The sequence below is a fragment of the Cucurbita maxima genome, unplaced genomic scaffold (assembly GCF_002738345.1).
Source record: "Cucurbita maxima cultivar Rimu unplaced genomic scaffold, Cmax_1.0 Cma_Scf00013, whole genome shotgun sequence".
NCBI classification, from domain to species: domain Eukaryota; kingdom Viridiplantae; phylum Streptophyta; class Magnoliopsida; order Cucurbitales; family Cucurbitaceae; genus Cucurbita; species Cucurbita maxima.
This window is the reverse complement of record NW_019272029.1, coordinates 4,170,496-4,181,762: the sequence shown is the minus strand read 5'-3', so window position 1 is coordinate 4,181,762 and position 11,267 is coordinate 4,170,496. Positions and strand designations below refer to the sequence as shown.

At 37.3% G+C, this 11,267-nt stretch overlaps 2 protein-coding genes across 5 annotated transcripts in view; one reads left to right on the top strand and one right to left on the bottom strand.

Moving 5' to 3' along the window:
- The first annotated feature begins 1,200 nt into the window (after positions 1–1,200).
- LOC111488657 (probable mitochondrial adenine nucleotide transporter BTL1) lies at positions 1,201–5,150 on the top strand. Its single transcript, XM_023136537.1, has 6 exons — positions 1,201–1,474; positions 1,599–1,796; positions 2,437–2,531; positions 2,954–3,287; positions 3,948–4,185; positions 4,644–5,150. The coding sequence occupies exons 1-6, from the start codon at positions 1,445–1,447 to the stop codon at positions 4,892–4,894; spliced, it is 1,146 nt and encodes a 381-aa protein (XP_022992305.1). The 5' UTR covers positions 1,201–1,444; the 3' UTR covers positions 4,895–5,150.
- Positions 5,151–5,288: 138 nt separating this feature from the next.
- Positions 5,289–11,267, bottom strand: part of LOC111488550 (pre-mRNA-processing protein 40C) — a 12,159-nt gene continuing 6,180 nt past the window's right edge. For all 4 annotated transcript variants that reach the window (XM_023136336.1, XM_023136338.1, XM_023136337.1 and 1 more), the window contains exons 9-14: positions 11,028–11,134; positions 9,738–9,861; positions 8,849–8,992; positions 7,104–7,250; positions 6,627–6,749; positions 5,289–5,797 (exon numbers count right to left, since the gene is read on the bottom strand). In XM_023136336.1, the coding sequence (XP_022992104.1) occupies positions 5,489–5,797; positions 6,627–6,749; positions 7,104–7,250; positions 8,849–8,992; positions 9,738–9,861; positions 11,028–11,134 (954 nt within the window). In that variant the 3' untranslated portion in view covers positions 5,289–5,488. The remainder of the gene's footprint in view (positions 5,798–6,626; positions 6,750–7,103; positions 7,251–8,848; positions 8,993–9,737; positions 9,862–11,027; positions 11,135–11,267) is intronic.

The following is an 11,267-nucleotide window of genomic DNA, read 5'->3' as shown; positions in this document are numbered from 1 at the left end:
GTACATCGTGTATATATGGTCCCATCACATAATTTTACATGGTAAGGCATAACATTTATTGCATGACATTTCATTTCATTCATAGTATAGTGTACATCACATGCATACATGGCACACATCTCATGACAATATAAAGAGCATTTACACATCACATAATTATGGCACATGCCGGAGTCATAGGATATGTACCATCATACATCAATCAATTAGCTAACTCTAACTCACTTCTTTAGTTATTTGGTTGGTCTCGGCCTAAGTTACAAAATATTTGGTAGTTGATTTTCAACTATGCTCGACTATTATTTGTGACATAAGCCCTAAAACTAACAAAATTAGGTAAATATGAGTATTACTGACCTCAAATGACTTAAATAAGGTAGGAAAGAGTATATAATTTTTTATACCGTGCCACCTAAGCCGAGAAGCTAGGCAGAAAGGAGTCGCAGGTGGAAGCTAGTCACATGCGGCCCTAAAGGCACGAGCTATCGTTCAGGTTAGGCGTGAGCATGGGCATCAGGTCGTCGCGTGGATCAGATTTCTTGCGTATCTCTAGGCTTGGGTTGCGAACAACTAAACTGTTGGAAGTGGGCTGTAGTTGAGGCGATGGCATGGGAAACCCGAGATTGCAACATGAAACTAAGTCCCAACGATTAGTCTCCTCCACTTGAAACTACATAATAAACCCTTGATTTTTCAAACATTCTGACGTCGTTTACGCACGAGTCTGTATATACAGTTCGTCCACTCTTTATTTGTACAACAAAACTCTCCAGTACCCTTACGTTCCTAAATCCCAACAACCTCTCTGAAAACACGAGATTTCTTCCTCTGCTTTGCCTGTCTCGAGTTTTCGTTTCACTTCTCGGTGTGTGTATAAGATGCAGAATGAGAGAGTGTTTGAATTGGTTTCAAGTGTCGTTACATTATACCCCTAAAAGGACGAAAGTATCTTCATTCCAAAATAGCTCGATATATTTCTTCCACATAAAATACATTAAATACATCGTAAATCGCTCAAAGGGATAATGGTAAGGCTGATCTATATGCAATAGGGTCCGATTCGATCCAAAATTTTAAAAGGGTCCTATAAAACATGACTCAAACCCTAGAGTCCTTAGGTGGATTTTAAAAAATATTAAAAAAATAAAAAAAATGAAATTAAACGAATTGGGTTAATGAGCATTAAGTTAGAACCGACATCAACAGCGACCACGGCGGCGGCGAGGGCTGGTTATTCGTTGAGCGACTGTTCCGGAATGAAATAAAGCTCAGCCCCAAACCCCAAACACTTTTTGAAATATCAAAGAAGTCAAAAAAGGCATTCAATTTTCCATATCTCATCATCACTTCGGAGGAGCTTACGATACTTGGAGAGGGGCCGGAGCCGAAACTGCGGCGGGAATAATCAAATTTTCTTCTAAATATCTTTCCTCAATCACCATCAATGTCGCAAAGTTCCAAATCCCCCGTCCAGGCACGCCAATTTCAACCTTCCTTGCCTTTCCTCTGTTCTCTTTACTTTTTTTAGCAATTAATTCAAACTTTGAATTCGCCTCTCACTCTCTCTCTCTCTCTCCTGTTTTCTTTTTCAATCTCAGTATCGGGCTGTACTCTCCAAATCCATGCCGTTTGAATCGCAGTCGCACAGAAAGAACTACGCCGACGAGGTAACCAGCGCTGCTGCTTTCGATGATGCGTATGCCATTTCGATGCATTCCAAACAACTCCTTGAAATCGATAACAACGCTAAACCGCCATTTCAATTCCAGCTTCCGGATACCAGGCTTGCCGTTAAAGTGAGTCTTCCTTTTTTGCCTTTTTATGTGTATTGAAGTAATACTCATTTCCTTATTCAACATTTCCGTTACCTTCAATCTTGAAACATCCAATTTGTTGTTCTTTAGCTTCTCATTGGAATGTTTACTGCTTATGGTTTAATGTTGTTTTATCGAGGAGAAAAGTAAAAAGAGAACGATCAAAAGGAAAGCGATTGAATGATTCAAACTTTCCAATACGAATGTATTTTCTGTTGTGGGTTTCAGCATTATACTGCATGTTGTTGAAAGTGGGCTTATTATTATGTCCTTCACATTGTCCGTCACCTTGTAGCAGTATCTATTAAGAACTAAGCAACTGGATGAATTGTGGGTTTCGCTTGTTTTAGCTTCCAATAACTTCAGATGGATTAAATTTGTGGTATTTTGGGGCTTGGCCTTTTTATTGCATGCTCCTCTGTAGCTGATTCCTGAACCTTTTTGCTCTATCAAATTATGCCCTTCCAGATGTATTGATGTATATTTTCTCAGTTACCGTGTTTTTTCATATCTAACTTCATGTTTCTCCACAATGCAACAAATATCAAAATGCTTATGAAGATATATTTAATTTTTGTTACCAACGCAATGTCATAACGTTTAAACATGATTTAACGCTCAGGATTTCTTTAGGACTAGAGAAGTTGCTGAGTTTGTCAGTGGAGCCTTGGCAGGGGCTATGACAAAAGCTGTGCTTGCTCCTCTTGAGACAATCAGGTTGGCTTCTCTGTAATTACTTTCATCTACAGTTCCCTCAGTTTTTTGTACATCATATAATGGCTATCTGCAAGATGATGATACTGATGATATTGCCAAATGTTCAAAGTTATATGAGCTACCATTCAAGGCGGAAAGGCAAGAATGGTGGTCTAAACAGGATGGGATAGCAGATTTGTTAGGGATCAAACTATGTCAACTTGTTAGCCATACTGAGGAAATGTACAATCTGTTGACTAGCATGGATAAAATGTTGATTTAGGTTGTATTATGTTTTGGGACGTAAAAATTATTTGGAGGGTTTCATACTCTAAAATTTGGCTTCTATAATCCTTCAATGTCATCTATGTCTTCATGTTCTAGGTTTATTAATTAGTTTATTTTGATAGTATATCATGATTACTAAACATAAAAATATGCAGGACGAGAATGGTTGTCGGTGTGGGATCAAAACAAATTGCTGGTAGCTTTATTGAGGTCATTGAGCAGCAAGGTTGGCAGGGTCTATGGGCTGGAAATGCAATCAATATGGTTCGCATAGTTCCTACGCAGGCAATTGAATTTGGAACATTTGAGTGGGTAAAACGAACAATGACGGCAGCACAGGAGAGATGGAGTAAAATGGAACGGAAAAGTGTACATATTGGCCCTGTCAATTTACATTTATCACTCTCCTGGATTTCTCCTGTTGCTGTAGGCGGTGCCGCTGCTGGTGTAGTTAGCACTCTAGCATGCCATCCTCTTGAAGTTTTGAAGGTATGACTGTCTCGTCTTGCTGTCGTAAAAAGCTTGCAGTAATATTCATTTTATATACAGAAAACTTCACCATATGCTACTTTCACGTGACCAAGATAACGTGACTGCTACTTGTACAAGTCCATTAAGATCTTGCCTAGTTGTTCCCTTCTATAGGATTTTGTGGTCCAATCTTCTTGATGTGAAAGAATTCTTCCATGAAAGTTTTGTGTGAGATCCTATATCGGTTGTAGAGGGGAACGAAGCATCGTCTATAAAGGTGTGGAAACCTCTCCATACCAGACGCATTCTAAGACCTTGACAGAAAGCCCGAAAGGGAAAGCTCAAAGAGGACAATATTTACTAACAGTAGGCTTGGGCTGCTTCAAATAGTATCAGAGCCAAACACTAGGCAGTGTGCCAGCGAGGACGCTGCCCCCAAGGGGGTGGATTGTGAGATCCCACATCGGTTAGAGAGGAGTATGAAGCATTGCTTATATGAGTGTGAAACACTCTCCCTACCAGATGTGTTTTAAAACCTTAAAGGAATGACCAAAGAGGACAATATCTGTTAGCGGTGGGCTTGGGCTTGAGCTTGAGTTGTTACACTTTGAAAAATCATCCACTTGTTAATTTCTTCAGCTATGAAAACTGTTGTTTTCGCTTACATTCTAAATGCAGGATCGCTTGACAATCAGTCCCGAGGTTTATCCTAATTTAAGCGTTGCAGTTAGCACGATTTACAAAGACGGCGGCCTTGGTGCATTTTATGCGGGTATTTCACCTACACTCGTTGGCATGCTTCCATACAGTACAAGTTATTATTTCATGTACGAGACAGTGAAGAACGCATACTGCCTAAAGAAGAAAAAGAAATCTCTTAACCGTATAGAGATGCTTCTGGTTGGAGCTCTTTCAGGTGAGTAATTTGACCTTAATGGTGAAATTGCTGTTTCTATTTCTCTACAAATAATTCATGAAAGAGAATGTGATTCGATTCTGTTCTTAAAAAATGAGAATTTTTTGCTTCTATTTCAATTGTTATAGTCCTATTAACTAAGTTCATGGAGAGGAGGTCTGCTTAATTTGAAATTTCTGTACATAAATTTGCTTCTATTTATGATTTCTTTGACTGGATTTATGGTTTGATGAGTGATGATGCACATGTCGTGCATATGTACTTGGTAGTTATGACCGAAAAACATACGGTTTGACTCCCATATCAAGGGTGGTTGGTCAAGTTTCAAGCATATGTGTTTAGGATTTTATAGACTAAAAGTCAATGAATGGTGTAAAATGGGGCCATGCAGTGTTAGAAAGTTTTTAAAGATTTTTACGTTATGACGCCGAAATCGAGTTTTAATGTGATGTGTGTAGGTTTCACCGCGAGCACAATCAGTTTCCCTCTGGAAGTGGCTAGAAAGCGACTGATGGTAGGAGCTCTACAGGGGAAATGCCCACCAAACATGGCAGCAGCAATTACTGAAGTGGTCCGGGAAGAAGGCCTTAAGGGACTCTACAGGGGATGGGGTGCTAGCTGTTTGAAGGTAATGCCTTCTTCTGGCATCACCTGGATGTTTTATGAGGCCTGGAAGGACATACTTTTGGTCAACAATAACCATATATGACTTCTCCCAGCCCCCACACAGTTCTCTTCCTTTTCTCCTTTTGTCCCTTTTATTTATCTAGAATACTAAACCTGGACCCACTATGGTCTAATTTTAAAACGCCTGTTGGTGGGCCAGGGCAAGTTGAAAACAAGCCAATCTATGAGCTCCACCTGCCATTCTCACTTACGGAAGTGAGCTACAATTTTGGCCCCTTGGGGTGCCTGCTCTGTACTGAATAAACAATTTTTATGAAAGTTTCTCATCGTGATCGACACATGGTTGGTGTGTATTATAAGTATGTGCATGTCCTTATTTGAACAAGCAACGTTCAAACTTACTAATTTCTACGATGGCAAGTGGATTATCAACTTTTAAACCATCCTTTCATGTACCATATTGAAAAGAACCATGGCGAAAGGAATTGTACTCTAAACTATTTTAATTGCTGAACCAGTTCCTTCGGCAGTACATGTATAGGTTTTTTAGTAGGCTAACAAAACACCGAAAAGGTACATTAGAAAAAACTAATTAAATTAGTACTGAAGGAATCGTCGTGATGGGAGGAGAGACGTCTGCCTGTAGACCAAAAATTCGAACGAGAGACTTCTTTCTTCACTCGTGAATTCTTGGTTTAGAAGGTAATTTTCCAGCGACATTGGTTGATCTACTCTTTGAATTGCTATGTTTTTCTACCTTGTGATCATTTGCTGACTTCTGCTTCCGCAATGTATCATCAGCATATCGACGCCAAAGTGCTTCCCTTTCCTTCCTTGGGAGTTTACTGTATCTGGGATCGGGTTTCAATGTTCGTTTGGCCATTGTCCATGAATTAAGAACTGTCTTTCCATCTTCAGATGCCTGAGAAACTACCTCGGCTGTAAATGCTTCAGATAATAGAGTTCTAAACTCGTTTGCACACCGCTGCAGAAAAAACGGAAAAGAAATGAGAGACAAATGCGGTTAGCAAACTGCAACAGCCATAAATTTTCACTTTCCAGTTGTAATGCAGTGAAAAGACAAGTGAGTAATCAACCCACTAAAGGGAACAACTCTCAAGTCTCAATTCATGTTAAATACGTGGAAAACAATTATCAAGTCATACATGTTAAGTCTTTTCCAATTCACTTCGTTGAAGCATTACGAAATTGACTAGAAATATAGACAATGAATTGCTTCCCAATTTTTTTTCGAAGTACATTTGCTTTGGTGATAGATATTATGATAACCAGAAATTTGGGATAGAAATAAGACAAGCACATAGTTTTCATAACATGAATCTTAGTAGAGAGAAGATTATAACAGATTCATAAATATGGTGTCCTAAATTAGAATAGTCGTTTTATACTTATGGTGTCCTAAATTAGAATAGTCGATTTATACAGAATGGTAAATTGAGACTGAACGTATCATTACAAGCTTCTGATGAAAATGAGAAGCAAAGAAATGTAAAACCCATCAATGGAAGACAGATAATGCGATAACCAGAAGGATAGAGAACTAAGATGAGCACATAGTTTTCATAACATTTAAATCCTAGTAGAGAGTTAGAGATGCGGGAAAAATATGAGAGAACCAAATATTGGATTGCCTCCAGTTATATTAAAAGCCCCGAAAAGCCATATAAACTTCATGATTTGATATAAGATCAGCTCAAATTCAAATTATATACTTCATGAAAAAATATTGAACTTGATCTGCAAATGTTAGTGAAAAGGATGAAAAATCAAAGATCAGCGAGTTGTAGAATTACCTCTTGCAGCATCTTTACATGTTCTCTGAATAGCTTTTCTGTGTCAGATGAATCTAAATCAGGATTGGATGCACGCCCTTGCGGATCCTTCTCCAATTTAACTTTTGACTCAGACCAAGAGGCCTAAGCAAAAAACAAAACAAAAAAGGTGCTAGTTAACACTGCAGGATCAACCAAACCAGATCGTATTTGACTACTGTTCATTAGTAGGGAGGGATTGAATAGATGTTTAATAAAAATAAATAAATTTCTAATGACTTATGGTTAACTTCATGACAGGCAATTTTCAGTTAAAATTTAAATTATTGTATGCCTTTAAATTCACCAGCAAAAGACACCTCAACCGCTACAACATTTGGACTGATCAGACAAACCAGGCTCCATTTTTCTTAGTCCTAATTACCCTCCTCCTTATCTCTCTTTCCTTTCTTCATTTTTTCCAAAACTAGCCACAGAATCATGGTACAAAAGATATACCTGAGGGTCTTTGATCGACTCAACAAGCAATGCTTGAAAAGATGCAACAGCCTCTTTCTTCCGTACTTTTAGGCGCACCCTTTCCATTTCTTGCTCTTCTCTTTCCTTCCGTTTCCGCCATTCTCTCTCCCTTTCCTTCAGTTTCTCCTGAAATAAGCATTAGAAAATAAGTAGAATTATTCAGCATGGCTTCCATCTATTGTCGAACACTTAGGTAGGATTCTAATCTTGTGTAACAAAACAACTGTGATATGGTGGCACAATTATTATCAGCGGAAGTTAAGTTTTATGCACCAAACAGGGCACTATTTGATCTTGGTGGTTTTTGTCTATATTCTTTTACAATTATTTTTGGAAAAGCAAAGGCAAAACGGAATTACAGTGGATAAGCCAAAACACATAAGCATAAAAAATCTCCCTAGTTTAGAGACTAAAGAAGCACGTCTTATCCAAATGAACAAGAAATTTTGAGCGATTACAAAAGTGTTTGTGGAGAACACATGTAACTAGAAGCTAAATAATGTAGTTGTTTCTCGTTGAAAAAAGAAGCTATATACTGTACACTTCCCAAAATAACATAAAAACCATAATTAACACACAAAATACTGTTGTTCTGCTCCAGTTACAAGGACCAGAGAGGGGCTTCAGAGAAATTCTTCCAGATCAACCTTGCTTTTATTTTTTTTTTCCCTTGTTTCTTTTCTAGCCACCAACCCGATCCTTTCGTGGAGAGCAAAGATAGTTTCTTTAGGAGCACAACAAATAATAGAAAACTTATTGCAAAAGTGAGTTCACCTTTTTATAGGCTTGGTTATGAGAATGATTTATATTTTTTTAGGAAACAGAAACTATTTTATTGATGTGATGAGATGTATAGAAAATTCCAACCAACAAGCAATTACAAAAGGTACGCCCAGTGAGTAATGAGAGTAGACAAGCTGTAGTTAGAAAAAGAGAAGCATATTTACTCTAACACAAAGATAAAAAGGAAGTAGACTCTATAAAACTATATGTGACTTCGATACATTTTTTCTTATCTGAAAAGATGAAATTCTTGCCCTCAAGCCACAAACTCCAAATGGAAACCCAAATGAAGTTCAACCATAAGATCTTTTTCTCCGTTTTAAAGGGGCATCCTGCAAGAACAATTGAGGGAAGAATAGGAATGTCTTCAAGCCCAGCCGGCTCCATCCAAAAGAAGATGATCTATAATTTCATCTCTTTACAGATCACTAGCTCTTTTTATTCTTGGGGAGTAATAAATGGATTCCACTACGGATGATATCAATACATTTGTGGAAGAAAGGGATTTCTTCATCCCTTTATCAGAACTACAGACACTTAAAAGAAGCCAGGCTGTTGTTGAATCACCTCAAGGGAGCTCTTTTTGCTATCCTTATCTTCAACAGGAATAGTTACTTGAATCCCAAAAAGTTAAGTAATTGAAGCTTCTTTTTTGTGAACCTTGATTACCCCTAATAAATTTTTTAAATAAATTTTTATAAAACAAAAACCGAGACAGATCCATGGTCCACATATTCAAACAGGAAAGAAATATTTTGATAGGATGATCCACGGCTTGAAAATGCTCCTCTTAGATTTAACTACCCAAGACTACAATGCAGCACCTGTCACCTCACCTTGCCTCTTTCCCAAATAACTAACCGAAATAGACGAACATACAACTTAACTATGATAAAAGCAGGTTCCTGTAACAAGTAATTTGGAATTTCAGATAAGCTTACCTGCTCCTCCTTTTTAGCTTTTGACTCGCGCTGCTTTTCTTCCTCAACAGCCTTAAGTTCAGATATGTACTCGTTGAATAACATCTCACGGTCCTCATGCTTAACAGATCTATATCTTGGGTCATCCCGTAGACTATCTTTTACCTATAATAGCATATCAGAAAGGGGAAGAGAGGGAAATAGTTACATGTATGTTTCAAAATAGTGTAACGTTGTAGTCCAAAGTGTAGCATTTCACACTCGTTACAATTTACTGCAAACGAGAAGAGCAAAAATGAAAAGATCATTAACTTCGCTTACTCTGAATGACTGAATCGAAAAAGAATTACACAATATCTTTCCTCAAATTTGTAAGTCCTGAAACCGGTCCAGAATGGTTGAAAATTAATAAATTCTATGAATTTTTCAGGTTCTTTCTCTCGACAATCAGAAAACATGAGCAAGACATAAAGATCAAAAAACTAAGAGTTTGTATCCAAAAAAGTAAAAATAAATAAAACCTGGGCCCTTCAGAAATCACTCCTGTAACACACAAAATAGAATAAAAAGATCTCTATTGCCTCAAACCCCATCAAAGATATCATATGAAATGCTACTGTCCAGCCTTTGCAAATTTCCTCAAGTTTTACTGATACTAATCTTCCCCAAGGACTGGTGAAGAGCTGTTGAGAGCCACCCACTAAACACTAGTTTACTATTTTCAACATTTCTAATGTCCATTATTAAGGGAAGTCTGCTGTGTACCTCCTTAACTAAATCATTATTTAGCCACCTGAGTTCAACAAATTTCCTTATGTAAAGAGAAGGAAAAAAAGAACCATTGACATGTAGGATAGATAATCATATACTCTCCAGAAAATGAACTACCAATTCAGCATGGTGCACCCACCCTCAACCAACGGGAATTGACGTTGATATCTCCTCTCTCCTGCAGCATGGACTTGAAACTCGTGGTGGAAGCAGCCCATAAAGCTTGAGCCTTTTCAACGGCAGCCTTCTTCAGACAAAGGACCCTACAAGTTATATTGAGGTATCATCCAGCTAAAACTCAACATAATAAATTAAAGTTAAAGGGCAGATCAAACATAAATCTGATTACTAGCCTACTACCTTGTTGACTCAAGTTTCTTTTTCAGGGGTTATCAATAGTAAGCACTTTCTGTGTACAAAACTGTTTATACTACATTTGAATAAGTATCCACCTAGAGTAAGACCATATCAAAAGAGGACAGACATATCGAAGAAATGACGCAACCAAATTTCAAATTCCAAAAGGCGTGATCACAAGGCCTAACAAAAACAGGAGTAAATGGCAATGTGGGGCTTTAAAGATAAAGGCTCCTAATATAACATGTAGAAGGGCCAAAGTTCCAATTTGCAGAAAAAAATAAGTATGATCCAACATTTGTTGGCCCTCACAGTCAATCTATGTTAAATTAAAAAGGAGGCACATTAAGTATAGATCTTTTACAAAAGATAAACTGCAATGAAGTTATTTCTAGGATAAACCAACCCTATTTAACATCTAAAAGCTTGACTTCACAATTTTAAATATAAATGATAAACTATTATTCGTGTTGTTTAGAGACAAACAAAAAAGACGACTACAGTGAAAAATTTTCCAACAATATTGTCTACGTGCATGCACACATAATAGGCCAAATAGTATATTTTTTTCATGGCATAGAAATTGATGGACATGTACGGTCATGACTGTGGTGCATGCCTTCATAATTAAGGGGCCAAAGTTGTTGTTAATTAAGGGGAAAGGAAAGAATAAATCATGCACGAAAAGTTCAAAGAAAGATATGAAAAATTTCGAGTCTCCCTCCACCCTTAAATATCTCAGATCAAATAACCTTGTAATTTGCACTTTAAGGGGGGCATTTAATCAAAGTCAGAGAGGGTAAGATGTTTGGCAATGAGATGCAAAGAATTAAGATGTCTGTATGTGATTTAGCATGTATTTTCTCTATTGAAATTTCAATAGTCAACTTTGGCATCAAAATACCACCTTACAAAGCCGTATTTCACCCGACAGGACAATTGCCAATCATATTAATCAACTTCGCCAGCTAGAGGAGTGAACTATGACATTAAAAAATCAAGAAGAATGCACGAAAAAAGAGCTATTAAGTACTGGACAAGAAAACTGTTATAGCTAATCATTAAATGGCACCTTTCACTCAATAAATTCTCCCGATCCTTACGATCCAAAGCTTCAAACCGCGGGTCATTGCCCCATTTCTTTTTGAATGTTTGATAACTAGTTGTGTGATCAATATCCTAAAAATAAATAATTACACAGTAGTTAGTACGTAAAATTAAGGACATACTTGACTCTATTTAGAGGGATTTTATAATCTGATATTGGAAACAAATTAGGTTGACCTAAAAAAAAAAAAAAAAAAAAAAAAAA

Coding starts and splice junctions, on each gene's coding strand:
- LOC111488657 (XM_023136537.1), top strand. CDS start 1,445: ATGTCGCAAAGTTCCAAATCCCCCGTCCAG. Junction 1,797..2,436: donor ATACCAGGCTTGCCGTTAAA/GTGAGTCTTCCT, acceptor TTTAACGCTCAG/GATTTCTTTAGGACTAGAGA. Junction 3,288..3,947: donor ATCCTCTTGAAGTTTTGAAG/GTATGACTGTCT, acceptor TTCTAAATGCAG/GATCGCTTGACAATCAGTCC.